Below are 27,580 nucleotides of genomic sequence, written 5' to 3'. Positions count from 1 at the left end.
CCACAAATAAGTTCGAGCACACACTCGTCACCTCGCATGCACGGACTACAATTAGCATAGAAGACTCAAATCCTAAGAGGAAGTCCCCCACACAAGGTTAGGCAAGATACTTACCTCAAAAACGACAAACCGATACTCTAAAATGCATTCCTCGAGTGAAAAGACCTCTGAATGGCTCAAATCTAACCAAATTAACTTCCAAGCACAAATAAAACACATAAGAAACTATTCCGGATCATAAAGTCTCAATCTTTAATAAAAACCAAAAATGGGTCCAAAAGTTGACCCCCGGGCCCGCACCTCAGAGCCCGACAAATTTTATAAAACCCAAACACTCATTCCAATATGAGTTCAACCATATAAAATTTATTAAATTCCGATACCATTGGCCCCTCAAATCGTGATTTTTCATTTTAGGAATTTCCTTCAAAAACCAACATTTCTCCCAACACAAAACACAAATTAAATGATGAAAAAGAAGATAAAATCATGGAATATGTTTGATTCTAGGTGAAGAACACTTACCCAATCGATTTGTATGAAAAGCCTTCAAAGAATAGCTCAAAATCGAGCTCCACAAGTCAAGTTATGGTGAAAATGGTGTAACTCTCGATTTGGAAATTATATTATGTCCGCCCAGATTTTGTGCATCGCGTTCGCGAAGAAGGAAAACTGGAGCTTCCAAGAAAAGCCATCGCGAACGCGAGCTAAGGGACGCGAACGTGGAGAGTAAAGAACAGAGGCTTACGCGAACACGGAGGAGGTGACGCGAACGCGAAGAAGAAATAGCCACCAGCCCCCCAGTTCCTAATTCTACTATGCGACCGCGAGGGAGTGAATGCAAACGCTAAGAAAGAGAAAGGCAAACCTTCGCGAACGTGAAGAATAATAAAATCCTCCTCCAAGATTACTCTTCGCGAACACGGAGGAGCATACGCGAACGCAAAGAAGGAAACCAGCTGACAGATATCGGCAGTTCAAAATAGGAGGAAAAAGGCTCGTAGCCCACCCGGAACACACCCGAGGCCCCCAGGACCCCGTCCAAACACACAAACAAGTCACATAACCTAATACGGACTCGCTCGAGGTCTCAAATCACATCAAACAATGTCGAAACAATGAATCACACCAAGAGTCGAATTTAGGAACTTTCAAACCTTCCAACTTCCAAAACCCGTGCCTAAACCTATCAAATCAACCCGAAATGATGCAAAATTTTGCAGACAAGTCCAAAATGACATAACGGAGATGTTCTAACTCTCAGAATCATATTCCGACCCCGATATCATAAAAGTCAACTATGAGTCAAACCTCTCCATTTTCCAAACTTCAAGTTTTCCAACTTTCCCCAAAACACCTCAAATTACCCTACGAACCTCCAAATCCGAATCCAGACGCGCGCCTAAGTCCAAAATCACCATACGAAGCTGTTGATATTACCCACGACCCATTTTGGGACCGTTTACTCAAAAGTCCAATTCCGGTCAAATTCTCATTGTTTAAACTTCCAAAACTAGTTTCCTTATTCCAATTTGACTCTGAATCATTCGTTGACTGAATTCAATCATGCACGCAAGTCAATACACATATTATGAAGCTGCTCATGACCTCAAACTGTTGAACCAGATGCAATTGCTCAAAACGACCAATTGGGTCGTTACATGGTCAAACAACATTGATGATATAGTGATTGAACTTACAACTTAGCAGGAGTAATTGCAACTCCATTCTGCTGCAGAGACGAGCCTAAGATTTGAAGTTTGTGAAATCCTACAAGAATTTTAAGTTAATATATAATAATAACTGAGTTCACGGTCAAATATTTTAATATTTAGTGATTTTTTGGATACATATATAAGATGTGGATAAAATTATTACTTAGGTTCACGTGGATTGACATGTGACATTGTAGATCCATCCTTGTTTTCCGATACTACTTATATGTAATGTTGTTATACATAGGCAAATGTAGCTCACGAGCTACGAGTTTAACTAAACCCATGACTTTAATATGCAATTTAGATATATATATGTAAAAGATCATCAAAATCATTATATGTATTACATTTTGACTCCATAATTTTTAATGTGTAATTGATTTAGTGGTAAAAATATAAAGATTGAACCTATTAAATTAAAATGTTGGAACCGTCTTTGTTGTTATACGTAAGGTTATAATTCCATCAGAGTCCGCCCCTGTTTCACGCTTCCCTTCGGTAAATACTTACCTACACCGGATGTTTACACCAAACTATATTAATTTATTATGGTTAATTAATTTAATTAGATAAAAATGCATGTAATTTACTATGGTTAAATGATTGAAGTCAATATGCAAGACACATGTCATATATCTATTGGTTTGGTATAAACATCCGGTGCGGATAAGTTTTTACCCTTTCCTTCCTACTATTCACGTCCGCTCCCACCCAAAAAGTTTTTAAACGTAAAAAAAATAGAAATCAAGTTAATTTTCTTCCAAGTATTGAATATTCATGTGGGGATGATACTATCTTTTCTTTCTTCTTCTTTTTCAAAATTTTGGTAGATAAAATGTTTAGGAAAAGTTAGAATATTCTTGCGAATATTTTAAAACTAGGACATTCCTAGAGCCACATAATGTGGTTTGAGCTTAATTTGATCCCATATTCCAAAAGTGTCATCAGGCATTTATTAATTTTGACCCTTCAGGTTTCCTAAAGTCATTAAAATTTGGGTCAACGTAGAGTAATATGGTTAGTGACATGCTTGTGAATATTGCCACTGCCGTTACTTGATGAAATTCTTTTTAAAAACATCCTTAATCCTTTATACGCTTGACCATGGTCGTTTTCGACGGTTTTTTCTTTCTTTTTTTTGGCTTCATATTCTTTTCTTGCTATAACTATTGGCGGAGTGATAATAGGCTATAATTGTGTATTTTAGTCGCTTATTACACTCTAAGTTACTGTACTTTAATTGAGTTTAAGCTTTAATCGCTAGTATTTTGCACTAAATATGTGTTTTATGCTTTGTAGGAGTGATTCCGATCTATGTAGGCGTTATGGAATGAATTCAAGTGATTTGGAACTTTGAAGTCTGAGTAAAAGCCCAAGACATTAAGCCGGGATCGTGTTCGGAGGTCGTGTACCAAGTCCGGATGTTAAAGGAGGACGAAATAAGTTCACTCTGAGAAAATTAATTAGAACATAATAGGATTGGTGAATCGATCACAACCTTGGAATAGTTGTCTCTATTGAATGCATAACAATCATTCTACTGCTTGATACTTTAGTTATTACTTAGAATTGTAGTTAGCATAATTAAACTCTTGAACTCGAACTTAGCTTGACGGAATAACAATATTGGTGTGTTAGTGAGTAGTTGATATAAGTCTTTGTGGGTTCGACACTCGACTTATCATTTTATTACTTGTACGACCACGTATACTTGCGTGTGCGTTTGGGAGCAACAAGTTTTTGGAGCCGTTGCCGGGGACTTAAAAATTAACTACTTTGTTGACTTAATCTTTTAATAGTTATCTGTTCAAGTTTTAATTTTCAGTTTACCTTGTTTGTGTTAACACATGCTCTTCTCTTGAATGCGGAGGAGTAGAAGCGCAAACAATCTCCTTCCTCTTGATCCTGAAATTGAACGGACACTTCACAGAGTGAGGAGGGAGGTCGAAGCTAGAACTAAAATAGAAAGAGAGTTGGACATCATAGTTCAACCACAACCAATAGAGATGGCAGGTAATGCAGAGCGTGCGGTGATAGAAGCCGCAAGGCCCAATCTTACTAATATGACTCAGGCTATTATGAAGCCTGAGATCATAAGACATTTTGAACTCAAACAGTACATGGTATAGCTGATTCAGTCCATAGGGCAATATGTGGGTCTATCTCATGAAGATCCGCAGAAGCACATTCAGAATTTCTTGAAAATTGCAGACACCTATAATTATCCGAACGTTTCCAAGGACTATGTCAGGCTGACACTTTTTCCCTTTTCACTACTGGGGGAAGCTAAGGAATGGTTACAGAAAGAGCCCGCGAACTCAATCCACACTTGGGATAATCTAGCAAGGAAATTCTTAATCAGGTTTTTCCCCACCAAGAAGACAAAGTCATTGAGGAGTCAAATTCTTGGGTTCGAACAACGGGATGGAGAGACACTTCGTCAAGCCTGGGAAAGATACAAGAAGCTACTCAGAGATTGCCCGTACCATTGTCAGACTGATGAGGTATTGGGACACACTTTTGTTGATGGGCTAGATGAGGCCTCAAAGATGAATCTTGATTCAGCTTGTGGGGTAGTTGCATGGCAAAACCATATAGTGAAATTCAACTCTTGCTAAATAACTTCACTACTAATGATCATAACTGGCAAGGAGATGGGGATTCACGCAAGGCAAGTAAACAGAAGGCAGTCAGGTTGATTGAGCTTGATGACTTCTCGGTCATGAGAGCTGAGATAGCAAAATTGGCAAACCAGATGAATAGAATGACAATGCAACAGACACAACAGATGCAACATGTACAACAGATGTCTCTTTGCTGCGAACTATGTGGTGACAACCATATGAGTGACACATGCCCCACGAATCCAGAATCTATATACTATATGGGACAACAGAGCAGGGGTCCAATGAATCAGAATGCACAATATGGGAACACTTATAACCCAAATTGGAAGAATCATCCCAACTTCTCATGGGGTGGAAATCAGCCGAATCAGAATCATTATAGACCCCAAGGAAATGTCAATCAACCTCAGAAGCCACCTTAACAGGTAGAAGAGAAAGGGAATGATTTGTTGAAGCAGTTGTTGCTTGACAATCAACAGCTCAGGACATATTTCAGAAATTTGGAGTGCCAAATGGGACAGCTTACCAATGCTCAAAATACTAGACCAGTTGGAGCTCTTCCAAGTGAGACTGAAGCTAATCCTAAGGCATCCCTTAATGTCGTGTCGTTGAGGAATGGGAGACAATTAGAATATGTTCAGTCAAAAAATAGCAAACAAGTGACTTTTGATGAGAGGCCAGCCACTATTGAATCAACATCAGAAAAAGCTAAGGATCCAGAGAAGCCAGCTGGAGAGGTGGTGGCTGAGCAACCCCCACAATTGGTTGCAAGGCCACCACCTCCATTCCCTCAAAGATTGCAGAAATTAAGAGATAATGTCGCATATAAAAAGTTTCTTGATATCTTGAACCAGGTGCACATTAATATTCCATTAGTTGACATCTTACAAGAAGTACCCAAATATACAAAGTACATCAAGGACATTGTGGCAAATAAAAGGAGGCTAACCGAGTTTGAGACTGTGGCACTCACTGAGGAGTGCAGTTCAAGAATTCAGGGCAAGTTACCTCAAAATTGAAGGATCCAGGTAGTTTCACTATCCAAATCTCGATTGGTAAACATGATGTTAGGCGAGCTTTATGTGATCTTGGAGCAAGCATCAACTTGATGCCGCTATCTGTGTTCAGACAGTTGGGGTTGGGTGAGCCACGCCCAACAAGAGTTATCTTACAATTAGTTGATCGCTCCCTTGCTCATCCTGAGGGAGTGATTGAAGATGTGCTAGTTCAAGTGGGTTCTTTCATATTCCCATCTAATTTCATTATCCTGGACTATGAGCCCGATCAGGAAGTCCCATTTATTTTGAGGCGTCCATTCTTAGCCACGGGCCGAGCTATTATTGGTGTTTGCGAAGGAAAGATGACAATGAGAGTGGGTGATCGAGTGGAGGTCTTCAATGTTTATAGAGCACTCAAGTTACCAGCTCACTATAAAGAGTTATCCATGATCTCTGTGGTGGAGAGTGATGCCACATTGTTAGTGCCCTATATGAGCCCTGTACATCCTGTTGAACGCGTATTGATTGGGGATGTAGAAAATAGTGAAGATGAAATGATGGGAGAAATTGAGCAAGTATTGGATATGTCCTGCAGTAATGTCCAGGGATTTAAAAAAATTCAAAGAGTTGGACAGGCCTGTCACTCTGACCGTTCCCAGGCCATCTATTGAAAAAGCTCCGAAGCTAGAACTTAAGCCACTTCCAGCGCATCTGCGCTATGCTTATTTGGGGAACTCTAAGACATTGCCCGTGATTATTTCGTCTAGTTTGACCAGCACTCAAGAAGAAAAATTGCACAGAGTACTCCGCGAGCATAAAAAGGCCATTAGGTGGACTATAGCTGACATCAAGGGTATTAGTCCATCGTTTTGCATGCATAAAATCTTTTTAGAGGACGGACACCGCCCTAGTATAGAGCAGCAAAAAATATTAAACCCCATTATGAAAGAGGTGGTGAAAAAGGAAGTAATCAAGTTGCTCGATGCAGGTATCATTTTTCCTATTTCTAATAGCAACTGGGTAAGCCCAGTTCAATATGTGCCCAAAAAGGGAGGAATGACTGTAGTTGAGAACGAGAAGAATGAGCTAATCCCTACTTGCACTGTTATGGGATGGAAAGTCTACATTGATTATAGAAGGCTCATCAAAGCAACTCGTAAGGACCACTTCACACTTCCATTCATCGACCAAATGCTAGACAGGTTAGCCGGGCATGAATATTATTGCTTTCTTGATGGCTATTCGGGATACAATCAGATTGTCATATGCCCAGAGGATCAGGAGAAGACCACTTTTACTTGTCCTTATGGCACTTTTGCCTTCAACCTAATGTCGTTTGGTCTTTGTAATGCACCCGCCACTTTCCAGAGGTGTATGATGGCTATTTTCACCGACATGGTGGAAAAATTCGTGGAAGTGTTTATGGATGATTTTTCAGTTTTTGGGTCTTTTTATGATGATTGCTTGAGGAATTTGAGCAAGGTGATAGCCTGTTGTGAAGAAACAAATCTGGTACTGAATTGGAAAAAGTGCCATTTTATGGTACAAGAAGGAATCTTGTTAGGTCATAGAGTATCTAGGAGCAATATTGATGTTGATAAAACGAAGGTGGAGGCGGTTGAAAAATTACCTCCACCTATTTCAGTGAAGGGTGTCTAGAGTTTTTTGGGACACACGGGTTTCTATCGGCGCTTTATTAAAGATTTTTCAAAAATTGCTACTCCTTTGTGCAGGTTGCTTGAAAAAAATATAACTTTCAACTTTTATGATGCTTGCCTCAAGGCATTTGAAGAACTTAAAAAGAAGTTGGTGACTGCTCCCATTATTGTGGCACCTGATTGGTCCTTACCATTTGAACTTATGTGTGATGCGAGGGACCTTGCTATTGGGGCAGTGCTAGGCTAGAGGAAAGACAAGGTGTTTTATTCCATCTACTATGCGAGTAAGGCTCTTGATGATGCACAGCTAAATTACACCACCACTGAGAAGGAGTTGTTAGCTGTTGTGTGGGCCGTTGAGAAATTTCAGGCATACTTGGTGGGAACGAAATTCATAGTCCATACCGATCATGCAGCATCAGGTATTTGTTTACAAAAAAAAAATCTAAGGCTAGATTGATGCGCTGGGTTTTATTGCTGTAGGAATTTGATGTAGAAATACGAGATTAAAAGGGGACAAAGAACCAAATAGCTGACCATTTATCAAGGTTGGAAAATCACGATCACGTGGAGGAGGGTGGCCAAATTAAAGAAGTACTTCCTGATGAGCAACCTTTTGCTATAACCCAAGACCCTCCTCCATGGTACGCAGACTATGTGAATTATCTTGTGAGTGTGGTACTTCCTCTTGAAATTGAATCTGAAGCTAGAAAGAGGTTTTTACATGATATGAACTTTTACTACTAGGATGAGCCCTATTTGTACAAGCAATGTGTTGATCAGTTGATGAGGAGATGCATTCCTGAAAAGGAGGTGGAATTAGTGTTGTATGATTGTCACGCATCACCTTATGGGGGGCATCATGGAGGAGATAGAACAGATGTAAAGGTGCTACAATCCGGTCTCTTTTGGCTGACTTTATTCAAGGATGCACATGCATTCTTTAAGAAGTGTGACCAATGTTAGAGAACGGGAACAATCACAAGGAGGCATGAGATGCCTTTGAATAACATCCTAGAAGTTGAGCTTTTTGATGTATGGGGGATAGATTTTATGGGGCCATTTCCACCGTCCAGAGGAAACAAATACATTTTGCTAGCAGTTGACTATGTGTCAAAATGGGTGGAGGCGATTGCCTTACCAACAAATGATGCCATGGTGGTAGCTGCGTTTGTGAAAAAGAATATATTCTTAAGATTTGGGACTCCACGTGCCTTAATTAGTGATGAGGGGACTCATTTTTGCAATCGGTTGCTGAATAACCTTCTAGCTAAATATGGAGTTCGCCACAGAGTTGCTACAGCATATCATCCTCAAACCAGTGGGCAAGATGAGGTGTCAAATAGAGAAATAAAGCAAATATTAGAAACTATGGTGAGTGTGAATAGGAAGGATTGGGCTGCAAAGTTGGATGATGCCTTATGGGCGTATAGGACTGCATATAAAACGCAATTGGAGCGTCCCCTTACAAGATGGTTTACGGGAAGGCATGTCACTTTCCCGTTGAACTGGAACACAAAGAATACTGGGTCATTAAGAAGCTGAACATGGACCTTGAGGATGCAGGCGAGAAAAGACTCATGCAGTTAAATGAGTTAGATGAATTCAGGCTGCACTCTTATGAAAATGCTAAGCTATATAAAGAAAAGACAAAAATATGGCATGACAAGCATATCAAGCCACGTCACTTCGAGCCAGGCCAACAGGTATTATTATTCAATTCTAGGCTACGGCTATACCCTGGAAAGCTAAAATCGAGATGGTTAGGTCCTTTTGAGGTGGCGAGAGTCACGCTTTATGGTGCAATCGAGCTACGAGCTTTAAATGGTGAGAGGAAATTCTTGGTGAATGGTCATAGAGTCAAGCATTATTAGGGAGGAATGATTAATCGTGAGAAGACCAAGGTTGTACTCGCTGATGAGTAGGCGAGACTCTGCGTCGTGTCGCGACGTTAAATTAGGCACTTGTTGGGAGACAACCCATATTTACTGATTCCTTTTATTTTTTTTTATTTTTTTGTTCTTATTAGATTTGTTTTTATTTTGTAGGATTATAAACATATGAGGCAAAATCATTGGAAGAGTGCAAAAGCGAGTTAGAGGTTCAGGACTAAGTGTGGGGTGCCCACACGAAGGACTATGCCTGGGGGAAGTATGAGTACTTGTGAGCCGTTATTGCTTCGGTCTTTGGCCTTTCAGGGAGTTTCTTGTCCACCCTTATTATTGTTTTACTTTATTTGTGCATTGAGGACACTGCACTCTTTTAAGTGTGGGGTGGTAGAATTCTTTATATGATTAGTAGGATGTAGATTGTGTAGCATTTTAGTAGCTAGAAAAAAAATATAAAAAAATAGAAAATTGGGCTTTTCCCGGCGATGGATCTCCTAGGCAGTTTTCTTGAGGGATTTAAGTCTGAGGAAAAAGAAAAAAAAAAGATTTTCTTTGTAGGTAGTGTAGCAATTTCCCCTTGATTTTTCGTTATGCCGCGGTTCTTTTCCAATGCTTTTGTTTGAACCGGGTATAGTTAGTTTTTATTTTTTAGAAATAGGAAGTCTTGTGCTTTGTTTTGAATTGAAGCAATCTTTTTTAACCTTGTCATGCCTTGAGAATAGTGAGTACTTTAGTTGTGATGCTTAGGCTCAGTTTTTGACTCTAATATAAGTACCTTAAATTTTATGATCGTGACGTTGCTTAACTTCTTTGACTAGAGTGTCTTGATGAGTCCAATCCTGAGTGAGTTATGTGTCATGTGTGTGTAAGGTTTTGTGTTATTCTGTGCATTACTTTTGATGTCTAGAACTTGTCCCGTGTGTTTGCAAAGCAAAATAGTAGTTTTGTTCAGTCTTGGAAGTGAGATAGACGTTTCTTTGTTGAGCCATATAAATATTTTACCCACCTAATTGTTATGTATCATAGTTAACCCCTTTGAGCCTGTAATCCTGTTTCTTTGGCAACCACATTACAAGCCTTACCCATTCATTTGAATTAACCATCTATTTGAACCTTTTCACCTCTCATGAGCACTTGAATTGTTATGAACTTTGTAAAAGTTAAAGTGTGGGGTGGTTGATTTGGCTTTTCAGTGGAACTAATGAAATAAGGAGAAAGGTGCACTGTTTTGAAAAAGTAAGAGTCACATGAATTGAAAAGAAAAAAATAGTTGTATTGCTGTGAAAAGAATTCTTTGACAATGGTGACTCTTGATATAATTGTGCTTAAAGAAGTGGGGAGTTAATGTATATTGATGTGAAGATGGAGTCATGGTTTGACAGAAGTGTGGGGTTTTGGATGTTAAAGTATATGTATTAAAGTGCTTAGGGAGGTGTAGTCACTCTTATATCTAAATGTAACTTACCCGTCCCGCAGCCTACATTATAGCCAAATAAAGTCCTACTTGATCTTAGACTGAATGAGCTCGATTAGTAGAGTAGTACACTATGGGCAAGCCTATGGTGCATCTTTTGTGGCATATGAATGTTAATTTTGAGAGTGAGTGAATTCTTTCTATCTTGAGTTCCTAAGTGTTCTTAAATTTTATTGTGTGGAACTACTCTCTTTTGTTGTGTGGGGGCACTTGATTCATGAAGGAAAGGTAATGTCATTGACCTCGATGTTAGAGTAAGTGAGTGAGTTGTGAATAATGCGTGGTACTTGTGAGTCAAATCTTGAGGTTAAGATGTTACACTCTTGTGCTTAGTCTATTTTAAATATTCTTGGTGTGATGAATTTGGAGAATTGCTTAAAAAAGTTGTGTCTATAGAAAATGTAGTTTGATTCTCGAGGACGAGCAATGGTTTAAGTGTGGGGTGTTGATGATCGGCTATAATTGTGTATTTTAGTCGCTTATTACACTTTAAGTTACTGTACTTTAATTGAGTTTGAGCTTTAATCGCTAGTGTTTTGCACTAAATATGTGTTTTATGCCTTGTAGGAGTGATTCCGATCGATGTAGGCATTATGGAATGAATTCAAGTGATTTGGAGCTTTGAAGTCTGAGTAAAAGCCCAAAACATTAAGTCGGAATCGTGTTCGAAGGTCGTGTACCAAGTCTGGATGTTAAAAGAGGACGAAATAAGTTCACTCTGAGAAAAGTACACTGTCGCACCGCATGGGACACCGCAAGGCGCGGCGCAACAGTGTAAAATGCTGCCTGATGCGAAAAATTGAGGCTGCTGATAAACTCCATTAGCGCGCCGCATGGCGCGGCAGTACAAAATTTATAGAGCCAGAGTCCTATTTCGCGTGGGAGAAGGTGTTTTCGTCTGGGCCCAACCCTACTTGGTATAAATACATATAAAAACGTTATTTTGAGGACTTTTGACGGAGCTTAGCCTGGAGAGGCGCACTTTGGAGAAAAAATACACACAAGAACATCTCAGATTTCTTCATCTTTTCTAGTATTTTCAATTATTCTAAACTTATGCAATTGTTTGATTACATCATGAGTGGCTAAACACCCATTGTTCTAGGGTTGTGATTTAGCCATGAATATTGTTGTTTAACGTTGACTTGACCTTGATTATAATTCACCAATATATGGTTGTTTCTTCAATTCTGTGTTTAATTACTTAATTGTCTGGCCAGTAGTTAGGTTCTATTTACTATCTATGCTATGCTTGGGAAAGCCGTGTTTAGATTAGAGAAGAATTGAAGAGAGCATGATCTTAACCCTTAGGGGGAGCGGATTTGTGGTTAGGATAGGAATATACCTAGTCACCGTGCTTAATTAAATATTGTGATCTTAATGCGTTCTTAATAGATTGATTTCATAGGAATATAGGCGTTAATCTATTGAGAATAGGTGAGTAGTACTTCGGGAGAAAGCTATGAGAGCATTTATCGATTAATTAGCAACCATGAGTGAATTATATGAAAGGGAGAGTTAATTAGAACACAATAGGATTGGTGAATCGATCACAACCCTGGAATAGTTGTCTCTATTGAATGCATAACAATCATTCTTCTGCTTGATAATTTAGTTATTACTTAGAATTGTAGTTAGTATAATTAAACTCTTGAACTCGAACTTAGCTTGACGGAATAACAATATTGGTGTGTTAGTGAGTAGTTGATATAAGTCTCTGTGGGTTCGACACTCGACTTATCATTTTATTATTTGTACGACCACGTATACTTGTATGTGCGTTTGAGAGCAAAACGTAGCCACATGTATTTAAGAAGTGTCACGTGATATTCCTTCGTCGGAAAGTTTTATTGTATAGCTAGATAATTTTTTTAATGTATATTACTACTAATTATTAACATTTCTTGACTTCTTCATTGATTTACTTATTTATAATTTGATCCTTAATGAAAAGTTTCTAACTTTGCCGCTCAGTATAACCAATCCATCACATGGATTTACTTGCACCAATCAACTATGTACCACCAAAGCATACTATCTTCATCTTAAACCAAAAAAGTATAGAAGAACTACCTTTAATTAGATCTCTAGTGGGACATCAATGAATATGCTTCCAAAATTTTAATATTTTTATATTGTTGATATACTTGGCTATATTTCACCAACAATACCATCAAATCAAATATATTATCATCTCTTGGATGTGAACAAATGTTCTTAATTGATTATTTCTTTTCTTTTATCTTCTTTGTGGGAAGTGGAGAGGGGAGGAGAGAGGGTGTTCCAAACATCGATCTTTTTCTTTCTTTTTGATAGCATAAACTAAAAAGGCTAGACAATGGATAACCAACTCGCCACATCCTATAATATCCTATGCCACCACTTCTTTTCTTTTCTTTTCCATCTCTTTTATACCATTGAATTAAGTCTCATTTTTCACTCCCTCATATCTTCTTCATATCTTCTAAGCGACAATCATGGCTAAACCCCTCCCTCCAACACAAAGCCCAACCATTCTTGAACCTAAAACCCCTTTTCTTGATCAACCCCATAACACTGAAAATGCACTAAACTTCAACTTAGCAGTGATAATTGCAGCCCTAATATGTGCTTTGCTTTGTGCTCTTGGCCTAAACTCTATGTTACAATGTGTGCTTCAATGCACTCATAGGACTATTTCTGAGCCAGTTGAATGGGTAGCTTCAAAGAGAATGAACACAGGGCTTAAGAAAAAAGATATGGTTGCTTTGCCAACATCTACTTATAATAATGCAAATTCTAGTGCTTCTTCTTCATCATCATCAGTTTCAAGCTGTGCTATTTGCTTGTTGGATTTCATGGATGGAGAGAGAATTAGGGTTCTTCCTCAATGTAATCATTCTTTCCATGTTGCTTGTATTGATAAATGGCTGCTCTCGCATTCTTCTTGCCCTACTTGTAGGTTTCATCTCAATTCTGGTAATTGTTTGCCGTTTTTGTAGAATATATTGTCAAATCTCTTAATTGAAATGTCTTATATATATGATGAGAGTTGTTGTTTGTAATTGTTTTCGTCTCAAGTGTAATTTAAATTTTTCACTTTTGTGATTGTGTGCTAGTAAGACTAAGAATGTCATTGGTCGTCTATTGATGCAGGGCTTTACCTGCTAGTTTTACTATACCAACCATCTATTTCGTATTTCGTATTCTGTATTTCATATCTCTTATATTGATGTTATTTTATTATGCATTTTTATGGTACTAATATATCGGCTCTTGTTGCTTTTTTGAGCCGAGGATCTCCTGGAAACAGCCTCTCTACCCTTCGGGGTAAGGGTAAGGTCTGCGTACATATTACCCTCCCCAGACCCCACTTGTGGGATTATACTGGATTGTTGTTGTTGTTGTGATTGTGTGCTAGACACTCATGTGTCATTGTAACAAAAATTACTATTCCAATTTATTCTAGCGGAGTTAAAGGAGTTAAAGGAAGGGTCAAAAAGGGGTGGAGCTAATATGCTAGTTACAGGTTCAGCCAAACCTAATAATTTTGGTACAAATTTTGTATTTGTCTTAAATTTTTTATTAAATATATACAAATTAATTAAATTAGAACTCGGTAACTTAAACGAACTACATCACCGAACGCATAAACTTCAAATCTTAATTTCACCTTTGCGTCAATCGAGGATCGGGCTAGCTAGCATCTCTTAATGCTGGAATATAAGATAGCAAATCTATCATTACTCCTACTCAAGTCTTGAATCAAAGTTTAGCTTCTTCCGAATTTGGAGCAAAGCAATATGAATTGTTAGGTAGAAACAATTAAATACCAGGAAAATTGTAACTTTAGTTAGAAGAAAAGTTATTACAAATGACGCAACAAAAATCAAAGTACTAAATTACTATACTAGCTATAGAAAGAAAGACTACCACATGATTAACTTTTTTATTAGACAATCTCCAACTAAGTGTAAACGAACTTAGAATATTCTTTTAGGAAATCTTGAATTCCTTTGACGACTTAATTTTTAATTTATTAAATTTAATGTTATGTGTCTATTTCATTAGTTAATCCAAAGAAGCCAAAGTGAACCAAGAAATACTAGTATAAAGATGACCACTTCTCACCATCAACATAGGCCATAGCTTTTGCAAGTGTTTGTTGCATTTTGGCCAAGCAACCTTAGAAATACGAGTAAAACAACAATTCGCGATTAAACAACTTCATACCAAGAGGGAAATGATATCTACAAAACCTAATATGTAGACAAAACTAGCAACTCAAAATTTGGCTTGGAAATTTTATTTTTCTCCAAAAGTGAAGCCCATTCTTAGTGTATTCTCACTTTGTTTGTCTTTTTTATTTCACATAAAGTAGTTAAATCGCCTTTTGGTATATCGTTTTCTTCCCCTTTTCTTTTTTCCCTATTTGTCGTCGCTTTGTTTATGTTGTCAACTCACACACACATTGTCTAGTTAAAAGGTGAGAATAGAAGTTGATACACTGACATGCAGTAGCGGAGCCAAAATCTTCCCCAAAGGGTGTTAAACTCTAAGAAAGTAAATATACATATAAAAATTAGGAGATTCATTATATAATATATATGTATAATTAAAAGATTAACGTATTTACACAATATAATTTTTTGGCAAAAGAGTGTCAATTGTCCCTTCCATCTGTGGGGAAGTTATGTGTGGCCAAGGGTGGTCAACTGAATATCTTTCGCCGAAAAAATTATATTGTGTATAGGGTAAAATATTAATCACTTGTTATTAATTGGAAAATATATTTTGAACACCTATGCATAGCCCACCAACAAAGGATGTTCAAATTTTTAACACCCTTATTGAATTTTCTAGTTTCGCGCCATCCATAAGAGTAGCTCCGCCACTACTGACATATATAACATGATATCTTGGACTATATAATGCAAGTATTGGTGGCAAAATGATTTTTTAAAAAAATAATTATTCACTCATATTATCTATTAAAAAAATAGGTTGGATAATGAATTTTTTTAAAACGGGTCAAATATGGATAAGAACCATATTATCCACTTAGAAAATGGATAATCAATGGGTTTAGCTTTTACATTTGAAAAGCCTCAAATTGGGGTTTCTCAAGTTTGGGAGACTAGAAATTTTTCTAAAAGTGATCATACTCAAGAAGTCATGGATAATATGGATATGCATATTATCCGCCAGTTAACCTATTTTTTATCTGTATTAAATATGGGTCGGATCGAATAATTTATTCATTTTTGCATTACTTGTTTTTTACCCGTCCAATCCGACCCGCCCGATTGCCGCCCCTAAATGCAAGTACCAAATGGAAACTCTCTCTCTCTTTTCTTTAGTTTTTCGTTTTTAGATACTGGTAAATGTAGTCGGAAGTTAAACATGCACATCTTATAATAGGGTCTCTTCTCACTGATATATATACTATCAAAATTGAAATTATGTGAACTAATTGGAAACACTTTTTTTCTTGCTTTCTAGCTGTAACCTTTTTATCTTCTTCTGGAAATACAAATTGGTTGCATTTGAAGTTCGAACAAATTTCCCATTGTCCAGATTAATAACCAAAATTTACCTCCTAAAAAAATTTCCGTTGTTAGTTAAAAAAAAATAGTTAAAAAAAAATATTAAGATACAAATTCGCACTATGGAGGAAATGTTTATGATTAACTATACTTTCAAAAAGAACTGAATTTAATCTCTGAAAATTTTGGTGGGGAGTTTCAATCTGCAATCATCACACGTGAAGTTTTTGGTCCAATTTGTAGTCATTGAATAAGATGACAACATTAGATCATGGGGAAGTTTTCAATTTTTAAAGGGATATTGATTATTTACTTTTACTGTGGATGAGAACACGCGGGAAGCGAGGCTCAGATGGTTCGTGCACGTACTGAGAAGAAGCCCAAATGCCTTAGTAGGGAGGTGTGAGCGATTGGTTTTAGCGGGTACGAAAAGAGGTAGAGGGCGGCCTAAGAAGTATTGGGGTGGTGATTAGGTAGGACATGGCGTGGCTTCAGATTTTCGAGGACATGGCCCTTGATAAGAAAGTGTGGAGGTCGAGTATTAGAGTTGTAGGTTAGGAGGTAGTTGAGCATTTTTCTACTTCATACCGGTGTGAGGCTAGTCTGATAGGGTTTTGTCTTAGACTGCTAGTGGTTAATGTTATGTTCACACTATTCTTCGTTTTGCATAGCGTTAGGCCTTATTTACCGGGTATTGTTAGTGTTTTTTTATCTAGTTTCTGGTTCTTATGATGTTGTTACTATTTTTATGGTTTCTGTTGATGGTACTGATATATTATCTCTTTTCGTCCTATTCAGCCGAAATCTATCAGAAATAGTCTTTCTACTTCCTCGGGGTAGGGCTAAGGTCTACGTACACACTACCTTCCTCAGATCTCATTTATGGGATTTTACTCGGTTGTTATTGTTGTTGTATAAGAATTACATACTGATTATACACAACTATATACATATTATACCTGAATTATTTATATATTATACATCAATCAGTTATTTTAAATTTAAGCGAATAAGTGGACGGCTAGGTTAATCCTTGATGTTTGTTTTTTCTTTAAAAACTGAGTAAACAATCAGGCAAGTTGGACAAATATACTAGAACGTACGGATCAATTAAAAGAGTCTTAAATTCTTTCTAATTGGCCATTATGAGGTTTCCACTTTCCACCATGTACGTACCTTTCTAACGTGGAATGCCATAAATGAAATGGCCGTAAATTTCATACATCCAAGAGTAAGAGATAGCTGTAAGTAGAAATTAGGCGTGCCGAATGATATAATGGATTCCAAATGGACCAAAACTAATTGCTGAATCTAACCATTTCTCTAGCTTATCTGGATTATTAATTAGGTATCCAGTACATAGAGATAAGTATGATTGTTCAACTTGTCTACTAGCTAAACATGGTAATGAAACAGCTGTCTATCCTATAGCTCGAAAGATCTAAATTTTTATGCTAATCCTTGTGGTTCTGTTCTTTCTAATCTTTTTCTAATGTTTCTTAATCATGCAACGTTTTGATTGACAAAGAAAGTTGAGTCAATTTGCGAAGAGATTTTTAATCCTGATCAATAAAAATGAAGCGCATATATACTCCGCATGCAGACTTAAAATTGCTCTGCAGAAGCTGTATAGAGTGGTCGCTCCTGAATATGAAGTCAAGAAACTGAGTCCTTAATATGCACTTGCCACAAGAAAGTTGCATTTTCGAAAACATATAATTATTGATCTCATATTAGACAAATCACTCTGTTTGACAGCGCTACAGTACAAGACTATGCTTGATCATGGTTTTACAACAAAACTAATTGCAACTACATCCTAACCAAAGAAAACATGCACATCGCAGGCGCACCCAACTGTTACACGTAATACATCTTCAACCAACTTGATTCATTAGCTACACTTTACACAGTGAAGCTCGCCACGAAAGTACCTTACTGTTCATAACTCGAAAAAGCGAGGAACCCTAGTCTTCATCTTCACCATCGTAGTATTCTTCATCATCGTCAGTGCTCCCATAATAGTAGTCATAATCATCATCGTCGTCTTCTTTGTCATATAGAAGCCCTTTTATACTCTTGGTCCTTATCTGTTCTTGAATCCGGTCTCTTATGACAGTGCCCTGTTGAAATCCCAAGACATGATCAGACGAGCGAAGTTAAACCACTCATACAGGGACATTCAGCACTTTGGGTTGCCAATGTGAAATCACTTGTGTGTGCTTAGTGCTAAATTTTTCTTTTGCCTAGCAACTATAGGGGATTGAGTACAAGATAGAGACAAGAGAAGAGGAGCGTGGGAAGGATGGGGGGATGGGAAAAGCAGGAGAGTGATCTCACCATCTTGTGGCAACCCTCTTCAAACATCTCAAGGAAACCAGCAACCAATCTATCAGCATTTTCCACCCAAATATTCCGATGCTTTGCTACTGTTTGTATCTGCAATAAATAGTCTTTCATGTTTTGTGCTAGAAGACTATAAATAGCTTAGACTGAAAGAGTATGATGACAGGCAATCTTCTTATGTTCATTTCATTAACATACATAAGAGCTATCAGAACGACTATGTATTGCTTCATTTATGATAACATGTTACAGAAGATGTAAAAAGAATCACGGAGAAGAATTTTTTTTTACGTTTTTATACAAACAATTCAGAGAGCTTTTTTTTCACACGGAAACCTAGCATCTCAGATGAGAAGTAGCATCTGCTATCATAGCTCATTCATCAGAAAATCGCAACTCCCACTGCCTCCACCCAAATTCTACTAGGTGATAAACTATTATGACTAATCAGTAGAATAGTAAGAGGAAAATTTACGGAGAAGGTAGTAATACACAGAGCAGCACAACATTAACCATAATCGGATGCAAGCTCATTTACAAAATAAATATATATTCCCTCCGGTTCAAAAAGAGTGTCCCCTTAACCTTTGTTTGTTGGTTCAAAATAAGTGTCCACTTACCAAATCAAGAAAGAATTAACCTTATTTTTCCATAATTGCCCTTATTTACATATTCCTTGAAAGTCTTTTAAATTACTCTAATTTTCTATGATATCATTAAATAGGAAATTTTAATTAGGGATAGTTTAGTCAAATTACCTATTTTTATTTTCTTAAGGGGTGTGCAAATGGATAAGTATTTTGAACCGGAGGGAGTATTATCAACCAAGCCACATCATAAGGCAAGCAAACCCAAAAGCTCATGAACACTTCATTACAGGTTGAGCGAACTACTAGCACTAATTTTAAAACTCCAGCACTCTCACAACAAAGGAAAGCATACCGATGCGGACCCAACAAAGTCAAACCATTTTCACCAAGGAATATACTGCTGCATCTAAAAGTGGTTGGACATACCATCCATAAGGAAATACAACCACATGCACAAGCATGGATCCATGCTAATATAGCTATTATGAAAATACGGATCGCTACTCTATTTATCCAAGTACCTATGCATGACATAATGTGAATGCTTCATCTCCTAGGGTGACAACTTGACCTAATGAAATGCTGTCAGCTTAAAATATGAAGGATCTAATAACGCGAGAAATGAGAGTTGTACAGAGATGATAAAAAATTGAACACCTAACACACAAAGCAATGTTTCTTTTCCCTCACTTTCAGTGATGGTATAATGTTGGAATTCCATTCTAGGATCAGGGGCAAATTTACCCCCATGATACAGTGCACATGAACCCATGGTCTTTCCGCCAAACTAGGCATTTTATGTACATATTTCCAAGAATTGATTTAAAATTATCTGCTGGTAGTCATGCTCCAATAAGGTTGAATGGTGGACTTGATTAAATGTTGAGTTATTTACCCAAAGGAATAGGGTTCAATTCCCACTTAATACTTTCTTTGTGCTCCTTTCTTTAATGGTGCATCCATGTTCTAGAAGTCTTAGATCTGCCTTTGTCTAGGATGTGCCAAACCGACCCATGTAACACTTCATATTATTCACATCTTATTAATTGTATCCTCCAACTCAACTTTACCTTACGCGTGCTCATACCGTTAGGATGTGCCAAACCGACCCATGTAACACTTCATATTATTCACATCTTATTAATTGTATCCTCCAACTCAACTTTACCTTACGCGTGCTCATACTGTTTCCAATACTACCCTTTCATTGCTCAAAGTGCCATTTGAAAAATAGACACTCAAGATCTAGCGGCTGGAGGACAGGCAGGGATCTTAATATCCTTTCCCCAGTTTTTTCCAGGTAATTGCCAACTATATTCCCAAACACAAACTCGCATTTGAAATTAAAGAAATGAAATGCATCATTAGAGTTTGTAAGTCATATAAAGAAGAGTATACCTTCTCTTCCACTTTTTCTTGTTGTTTCTTTACTCTCTCATGCAACTTTTTCAACCCCCTGTTCACTCTCAGCCTTTTTTCCTAAAAGAAGCAATAATGAGGTTAATACGTGGCAAAGCAAATAAAAAGCGAAATGTAAAGCTAATGCTAGCAGAAAGTCTACATCATCCAATTAAAACACTTTTTTCCTGGGAAAGGCAAGGTATTAAATCACCCAATTAAAACAGTAAAGAGCATACCTTCACGTAGCTTAGACCAAGATCCTTCCTTGAATATCCTCGGTCCAAATTGCGCATCACATATTCATTGTAATCTTTTACAATCCTCATTATTAAATCTGAAGTAGATATTCCATCAGTCCGCTTGGTCTCCAAAAACTTACCAATGGACTTAACCTAATAACACAGGTTTTGCAATATTCACATCAGACAAAGCTTCAACATGCATTGAGAGAGCATATCAAACTAGAAATCTTATAATGGAGGATCAACAATGAGTAAATCAAGAACGAATTTCATACAGCGTGTTAAAAAAGATCCACAAGTTGCAGATACCCTGGTATATGCACACAAACATTGTACAGATACAAATTCAATTCTTTCAAAAAGAAACATTAAGGAATAAGGTAGAAAGTCTCCTATGAATTATGATACAACTGAAGTTCATTATGGACTTACATACTCGTAAACATCATTTCCAGCTCCACTTGCATCTGCATAACTGACATGTCGAGACAAGAAGAGGAAATATTAAAAGATAAATATCTATGAACCAAAAGAAAACACAAAACAAACAAATAATACAAATTAGTTAGGCAAAGCTAATCCATCTTAAAGTAAAATAACGAATATAATATCAGAAGCTTCTCTAAATATCAGTTCCAAGGAATGAAGGAAACAAGGACCTCATGTAGATCAACAGAACTAAAAATTTTATGGGCCATTTAGCCTTACGGAAGAGCATCATGTGCCACATAGTCAATCTGATGTTTCTCAATGAACTCCGGAGTAACAACCCAAGGCGCATCTGGAATAACTTCATCAACCCATCTGCATCAATGCATACACGATTAACCTAAAATGAGGACAATATAGCACCCATAACACAATTTAAGATAAAGGGTGACATAACCCATCAGAAATTACATTATTAGACATTCTAACAGGCTAACAGCACGTGCAGCTTCAGATAAGAACATATTCAGAAGTAGGATTTCATGCAATATCATGCATATCACCTCCTAAGAAACCAAAAAATCCAGTAAGAATCAGAACAGTAATTCCTACTATTAGATAGTTATGTGTAATTGGTTGTGCTTGGTGTAATACAACAGAGTAATAGTAGTGTCCCATAAGTAGTGTCCCATATTATTTACCAATATATGTTTTTATCGTGTGCCTATAACAGGATCAGACATTAGGTTTCACGCATTCTCTCAGTCTTTTCTTCTTATCTCTTATTACTCGCTCAGTATCAGCCCTTGCTATCAGAAGTTTGCCGAGAAGTGTAACTTAGATACCGGTGACAATCCAGGAGAAGAAATTGTTGCCCTGTAACCTTCAATGAGTGCTTGCACAAAATCCAGTACCACTATAAGACAGAAATTTCCATGCAAGCACAACCCAAAAGGTATATCTAAGAGAAGAAAACTTTTGGGCTAAAATATCTCATCGGCTGGCCCGTGAGGTAATTTCCGGTAAACTGCTTTCTTGTGACTCGTCAATCTCAATCCCCCATCGAGGTTCTGACCAACTCTTATCACCTACCCCTAGCCCAAGACTGTCCACTTGTCAAGTCAAATTCCTTTATTATTTAGCACCTTTCAGTCAAATCCCAGAGAGCATTTTTGTTTTATCATCTTTATGACCACTTCCAATCTTTCTTTCCAGCATCTTTCAAGTCAAATCAAGTAGGCCATCTAAATCACTTCCACTTAAGTTTTCCGGCACCCTAAGTTGTCAAGTTTAGCTCCGACATCTCTAGCAATTACGCAGTGAGTTTTTTGGTTCAAACGATATTTTCCCCTCGAACAGGATATTTCAGCAACCTTTTCTGATGGCTGTTTTCCAACACTATTCAGCAAACTTAACTCAATATCCTGTTCCATCTTCCATCAGTTTCAGACCCTTTCTCTAAGGTTTTGTGGCACTTCACTCTATTTTTTGTATTCCTTATTGAGCTCTCTTTCAACCAAATATTCTATTTATTGGATTTAGACTCTTTATCGAAAAAGAAAAAGATATTCGGTCTGGTCTCTCAGGATAAAAAGAACATGGGCGGGTTGAGTGGATCACATTGTCATGAGCTAATTGTGCCACCCGTTAGTCGTGATAATCACAATGTATTTCATAATGCATCGAATCCAGAATTTCATGACAAACCAAGCACATAAATATTATTGTGACTTTGTCGAAGAAAAGATACTCTGAAGAAATATTGTCACAGAGTTGATGAAGTCAAACGATCAACTTGCATACAACATTCAGCAGATATCCTCTAACAGGTCACGTGTCACATACTTGGAACATACAACTTGATGCACCAACTTGAAGAGGAGCTAGCTAATTAAGTTTAAATAGTCATACCTAGTTTAACATAACAGTAGTCTCCCACATGGAGTAAATATGCTATGTAAATTGTAAATTGAATCTATAAATAAATTCAGGCATAAGACATTCGTCTTCACACCTCACCCTCACCCTTGTGTCTCTTATCTCACACCAACAAACCACATTTTTATACAAAATAGCTAGAAGTGACCTCAACCATTCATCTCATTGGGAACTAAAAGGCAAATGAACAAAACAAAATAAGAGTAAACAAAAGAATGGACTTCAAAAATAAATTACAGACGACATCCATTTTAAAAATCAAAGTTTCCCTCAATACACACAATATAAGAAACATCTACACGAAATTATAAATTTAAAGGTGCATATAAGTTCATATTTTTGAATACGTATTCTGAAGACACCAGACAACTGAATGAACAATTAGACACTTGATCATTTCAGTATTACCGCAATAAGAAAAAAACATTTCAGTAAATCTGACTGAAGCAAATGCTAAACTTTTAACAGAATTGACAACTCCATTGAACTAACTTGCAGTGGCGCAGAGATTCGTAGCGCTCCTTATCATTCATAACAGTTTTTCCCTTGTACATGTGGGTGATTTCATCATTGCAGCATCCAACAAGAAGATAAGTGTTGGGCAACCTACATTTTAAGCAATGAATAATTTAGTCCAAGTAAAACGTCAGTTCAATTTCACAAATTTGTCATGGCTTACAACTAATAAAATCCAAAGTAAATTAAAATGCAACTTAGGCAAACATTTACTGTTTTTCCCTTTTACAGGCTAACTATGGCACATCCCAATAATGAGTTTTGGCTAATAACATCCCTGAACTATATCCAACTTCAGTTACATCCTAAACCGTCATATAGTGAACAAAAAACATCCTTGAAGTATACAAAACTTTGTTAAAAGGGAAGATAGCGGTGCCCCACACTAGTTCACCATCCATACGTAACAACGCAAAGCCTTTCCCAAGTTCAGAGAACCCATAGAGGCTCTAGAAATTCTTTCCATGCAACCAAATCATGCGCGATCTCTTAGCTGCCGGTTGAATTATATAACAGCACTTTCGTGATAAAAAAACAAATTTTATTGGATGTTGAAGATTATAGTGGAGGGGACAGATAGTAGCATTTGCGGGGAAGTTGCATGTTTTTTGTTAAGGCTGTTAGTTCTCCTGACTTGTGAGACATATTGGATAATTTAGGGATTTTTTTTGTTCGCCGTGGTAGTACAAGGATGTAGTTTGAGTTTGAAGTACAGCTAAGGGAAGTTATTGGCCAAAACTCCCTAAACAACACTAGATACCTTTATCTTCCTACCAATATAGCTATGATGTAACTCTTCTCACCGAGGCTTAGGCAGAGCAATACAAATTAACCAGCTTTCTTTTTCTCCTATGATGGGATCCCTCTCATGACTGAACAAAATATACCAATTACCATTATCTTTTTAGTTCTGTCAGAAATCTAGCATCCCATTTGATAATATAAAAAATAGAAACTGGAAAATTTTATTACAATCAAAGTCTATTACTTCTAAAATCATGGAGTAATATGCCACAAAAAAACAAAATTGGAGGTTATAAAAACCATGAGTAAATAAAGGGAAACAAGAAGGAGAATAGAGGAGAAAGTAATATACAGTTTTTTGGCTTGTTCAAGGGCGCGAGCATGGCCGAAGTGGAAAAGATCGTAGATACCGTCAGCGTAAATACGGGCCGGTCGATCTGTTGGCGGTGGATTTGGTGGGATCGGTTTCAACCGTCGCGGCTGCGGCTGTTGTTGCTGTTGTTGTTGTAATTGTGGATCTTCGCTTCCATTCTCCATTGTTTCTTCCCCTCTCTCTCTGTGCTATTGCAATTGCAATTTGCTGTGCTTCCCAATATGCAATCGTAACGTCCAAATTGGAATTACTGTGTTCTTATTTATACATCTTTTGTTTCTTCCAATCCAGCCCCCACCCCACCTGCTAGCATCACACACCCTCAACACGGGGTACCGCGCCCGACCTCTCTTTACTCGTATTATATTTTGGGCCCCAATATAATTGATAGGAGTAATTGATTTTTTTATGATACTCAAAATCCACGCTTAATTCATAAAAAAAAAAGTGTGATGTTCCTCGCTAGTGATTAATACTACAACAACAACAACAACAACCCAGTATAATCCCACTTAGTGGAGTCTGGGGAGGGTAGTGTGTACGCAGACCTTACCCCTACCCTGGGGTAGAGAGGCTGTTTCCAAATAGACCATCGGCATCCTTCCCTCCAAGAACTTCACACCTTGCTCTTGGGTAGACTCGAACTCACAACCTCTTGATTGGAAGTTCATAATATAGTTGTTCCTGTTGTCAGAGTGTCAATGGATATTCGAAAACCGACTAAACCGACCGAATCGTACCAAATCGAATTAATTTTTAGATTTCTTTTTAAGAAATTGTAGGTTTTTATATAAATTTATAACCGCACTGATAATTAGAGTAGGTTTTTTATTTTATAAAAATAAACCGAAAAATACCGAACCGTACCGAATAAATTTTATATGTAGAAAATATATTTATTTAGTAAGTTTAAAAATAATAATGCATTAAATTTTCTTTGAGCCTTGGAATTATGAAAATTATTATAAGCCAACAAGTAATTAAACTCAAAATACTAATTTCTAAAACCTATTATGTTACTTTTACTTAAACTAAGTTATTTCAAGTATCTTTATTAGCAAGACACAAAGTATTATAGCGATTATGAGTAGCAAACTACAATGTATTGAATATGTTTCCTTTCATATAATTTAGATGTATCTTTTTGAATATTTAATCTTCTATAGACTTTATTCTTGAGTCCTAGTTTTGTATATCTTTTAACTCGTATGATTAATATTTTCTTTGCCTTTGTTTGATTTTTTTTACAATATTGTAGAATAGTTGATGGATCTATACTCTAGCCATCTTTTTTTTAATTCATCACCCTTTAAACAGTAAAAATGTCTAGAGAGTTTTGCTAAGTCCTATAAAAGAACGTATGTTATTGCAATTTTACTTCTACTGGTGAATTTTACATGATATTTAAAAAAATACCAAAAATTAACCGAACCGTACCGATACCGAAAAGAAACCGACATGATTGGGACGGTTTCAAAAAGTCTAATTTTAGTTATATATAATAGAATAATCGAAAAATTGGTATGGTACAAATTTTATAAAATAACCGGCCGAACCGAACCATTAACACCCCTGCCTGTTGGAACAAGAAACATCAAAAGGTCAACAGCATAAACACAATTTTTAATATATCTAGACTTCCTAATTTCTTTTATATTATTTAAAATCTACACATAATATGTGAGATACTTCCACATCACTAAATTCCAATTTGTTAAATAAAATGACAGGAAAAAAAAAAAGGAAAGCTCGTTTGAAGAATTTGGTAGAGAAAACTAGTGTATGACAACAACTATAATTATATCTCAAATAAATTTGTAAGTTTTAAAAAAAATATCGTACAGATCATCATATGATTATCAAATGTGAAAAAAAACAAAATAGAAATTTAAATTATATGGAATATCAATATTTCCTTGTTTTTGTTTGGGGGTTGAGGTGGGGGCCTTAGACATGCAAATACAGAATAGAGTAGTTCCTTCAGTTCCTGTCGTCTTCTTAATCTACAAATTTATCTTCCTTTCCTAATTTTCTCGTTATTTTCTTCCTTTTCGCCGTGATGAATCTATTTTCTCATTTATATTTTTGGGTAACTCAAAAAGCAAAGGGATAAATGCAGCGGGAATAATTGGTAGAGCCTCGTGGTGCTGTGGGTCCTAAATACTTTTCCCCTTCAATGACACGTATCAGCGCTTGCATTGTGGGTCCCAAAGGGCACGCCTCTACCGCTTTACGTTTTGCTTTACGCATTCGGTTCAAACTAAAACGGCAAAAATGCCTCCGGCACTTAAACATGTACCCTATTGTCACGTAAATAAACTTTCAAAATTCCTATATAAACACTTAAACTTGAATATAAGTGAACTAATAAACACTTCTTACCTATGACTCATCACAAACGTGACAATCCAGTTAGTTTATTGAATAAAAACCTGTCGCGTGTCAGGCGCGAAAACCCACTAAGCACCAAATATTTCCCATTCATTTTTGCCCTAAAACACTAATTTCATTTTCATTTTCAATTGTCTCTCTCAATTCCCGTCTAACATTTCACTCGTCTGCTCAAAATAGAGTGAACGTTGTCATAGGATTCCATTAGATCATCTGAAGATTGTGTTTATGCCTTTTTCTTTCAAAAACGGTCCCAAAATAAGAATCTGAGACAATCGAATACCGTCGCTTTCTCCTCCACCAGAAACATAGAAGTCATTAAAGGTCTGAGTGTTGTCTTTCGTGAAATTTTTGGTTGTTTTCTTGTATTTTTATTCGTTATTAAAGTTGATCGTGGTAGAATAATATTTTGTATGCATACAATGGTTCTTTCATTATTTAGGGTTTAAAATTAGGACTTTTTGAAATAACATACTAAATTCTTATTTTTTTTCTCTGGATTTTGTCAATTCCATCGTTGATTTGGCATATAGGGTTAAATTAGGAGTTTTTATCATACCGAAAATAATTGTCTAGTTAGGGTTCCTTTCCCGCATTTGCTTGTTCTTTTTCAAATAATATTGTCTCTTTCTTTTGAATATTTTACTGATTTGGACTTATCTTATCTTATTTTCATAGGCGTAATGAGGCAGGATGCTTGCTCTTGTGAAATTACAATTTC

The 27,580-nt window shown here is 36.8% G+C and overlaps 3 protein-coding genes across 3 annotated transcripts; 2 read left to right on the top strand and 1 right to left on the bottom strand.

The window, feature by feature from the left end:
• The first annotated feature begins 6,285 nt into the window (after positions 1-6,285).
• Positions 6,286-8,546, top strand: LOC138885023 (uncharacterized). The gene is made up of 3 exons (XM_070165907.1): positions 6,286-6,855; positions 7,749-7,883; positions 7,968-8,546. The coding sequence occupies exons 1-3, from the start codon at positions 6,286-6,288 to the stop codon at positions 8,544-8,546; spliced, it is 1,284 nt and encodes a 427-aa protein (XP_070022008.1).
• Positions 8,547-12,841: 4,295 nt separating this feature from the next.
• LOC104243961 (RING-H2 finger protein ATL73-like) lies at positions 12,842-13,345 on the top strand. Its single transcript, XM_009799280.2, has one exon. The coding sequence runs from the start codon at positions 12,842-12,844 to the stop codon at positions 13,343-13,345; it is 504 nt and encodes a 167-aa protein (XP_009797582.1).
• Positions 13,346-17,591: 4,246 nt separating this feature from the next.
• LOC104244156 (choline-phosphate cytidylyltransferase 1-like) lies at positions 17,592-24,826 on the bottom strand. Its single transcript, XM_070167949.1, has 8 exons — positions 24,448-24,826; positions 23,328-23,441; positions 21,177-21,272; positions 20,901-20,943; positions 20,463-20,618; positions 20,224-20,304; positions 18,230-18,328; positions 17,592-18,012 (listed from the first exon to the last, which is right to left on the bottom strand). The coding sequence occupies exons 1-8, from the start codon at positions 24,630-24,632 to the stop codon at positions 17,857-17,859; spliced, it is 930 nt and encodes a 309-aa protein (XP_070024050.1). The 5' UTR covers positions 24,633-24,826; the 3' UTR covers positions 17,592-17,856.
• Between the last annotated feature and the right edge of the window lie 2,754 nt (positions 24,827-27,580).

Source organism: Nicotiana sylvestris, chromosome 2 (genome assembly GCF_000393655.2).
Source record: "Nicotiana sylvestris chromosome 2, ASM39365v2, whole genome shotgun sequence".
NCBI classification, from domain to species: Eukaryota; Viridiplantae; Streptophyta; class Magnoliopsida; order Solanales; family Solanaceae; genus Nicotiana; species Nicotiana sylvestris.
This window is presented reverse-complemented; position numbering and strand designations above follow the sequence as displayed.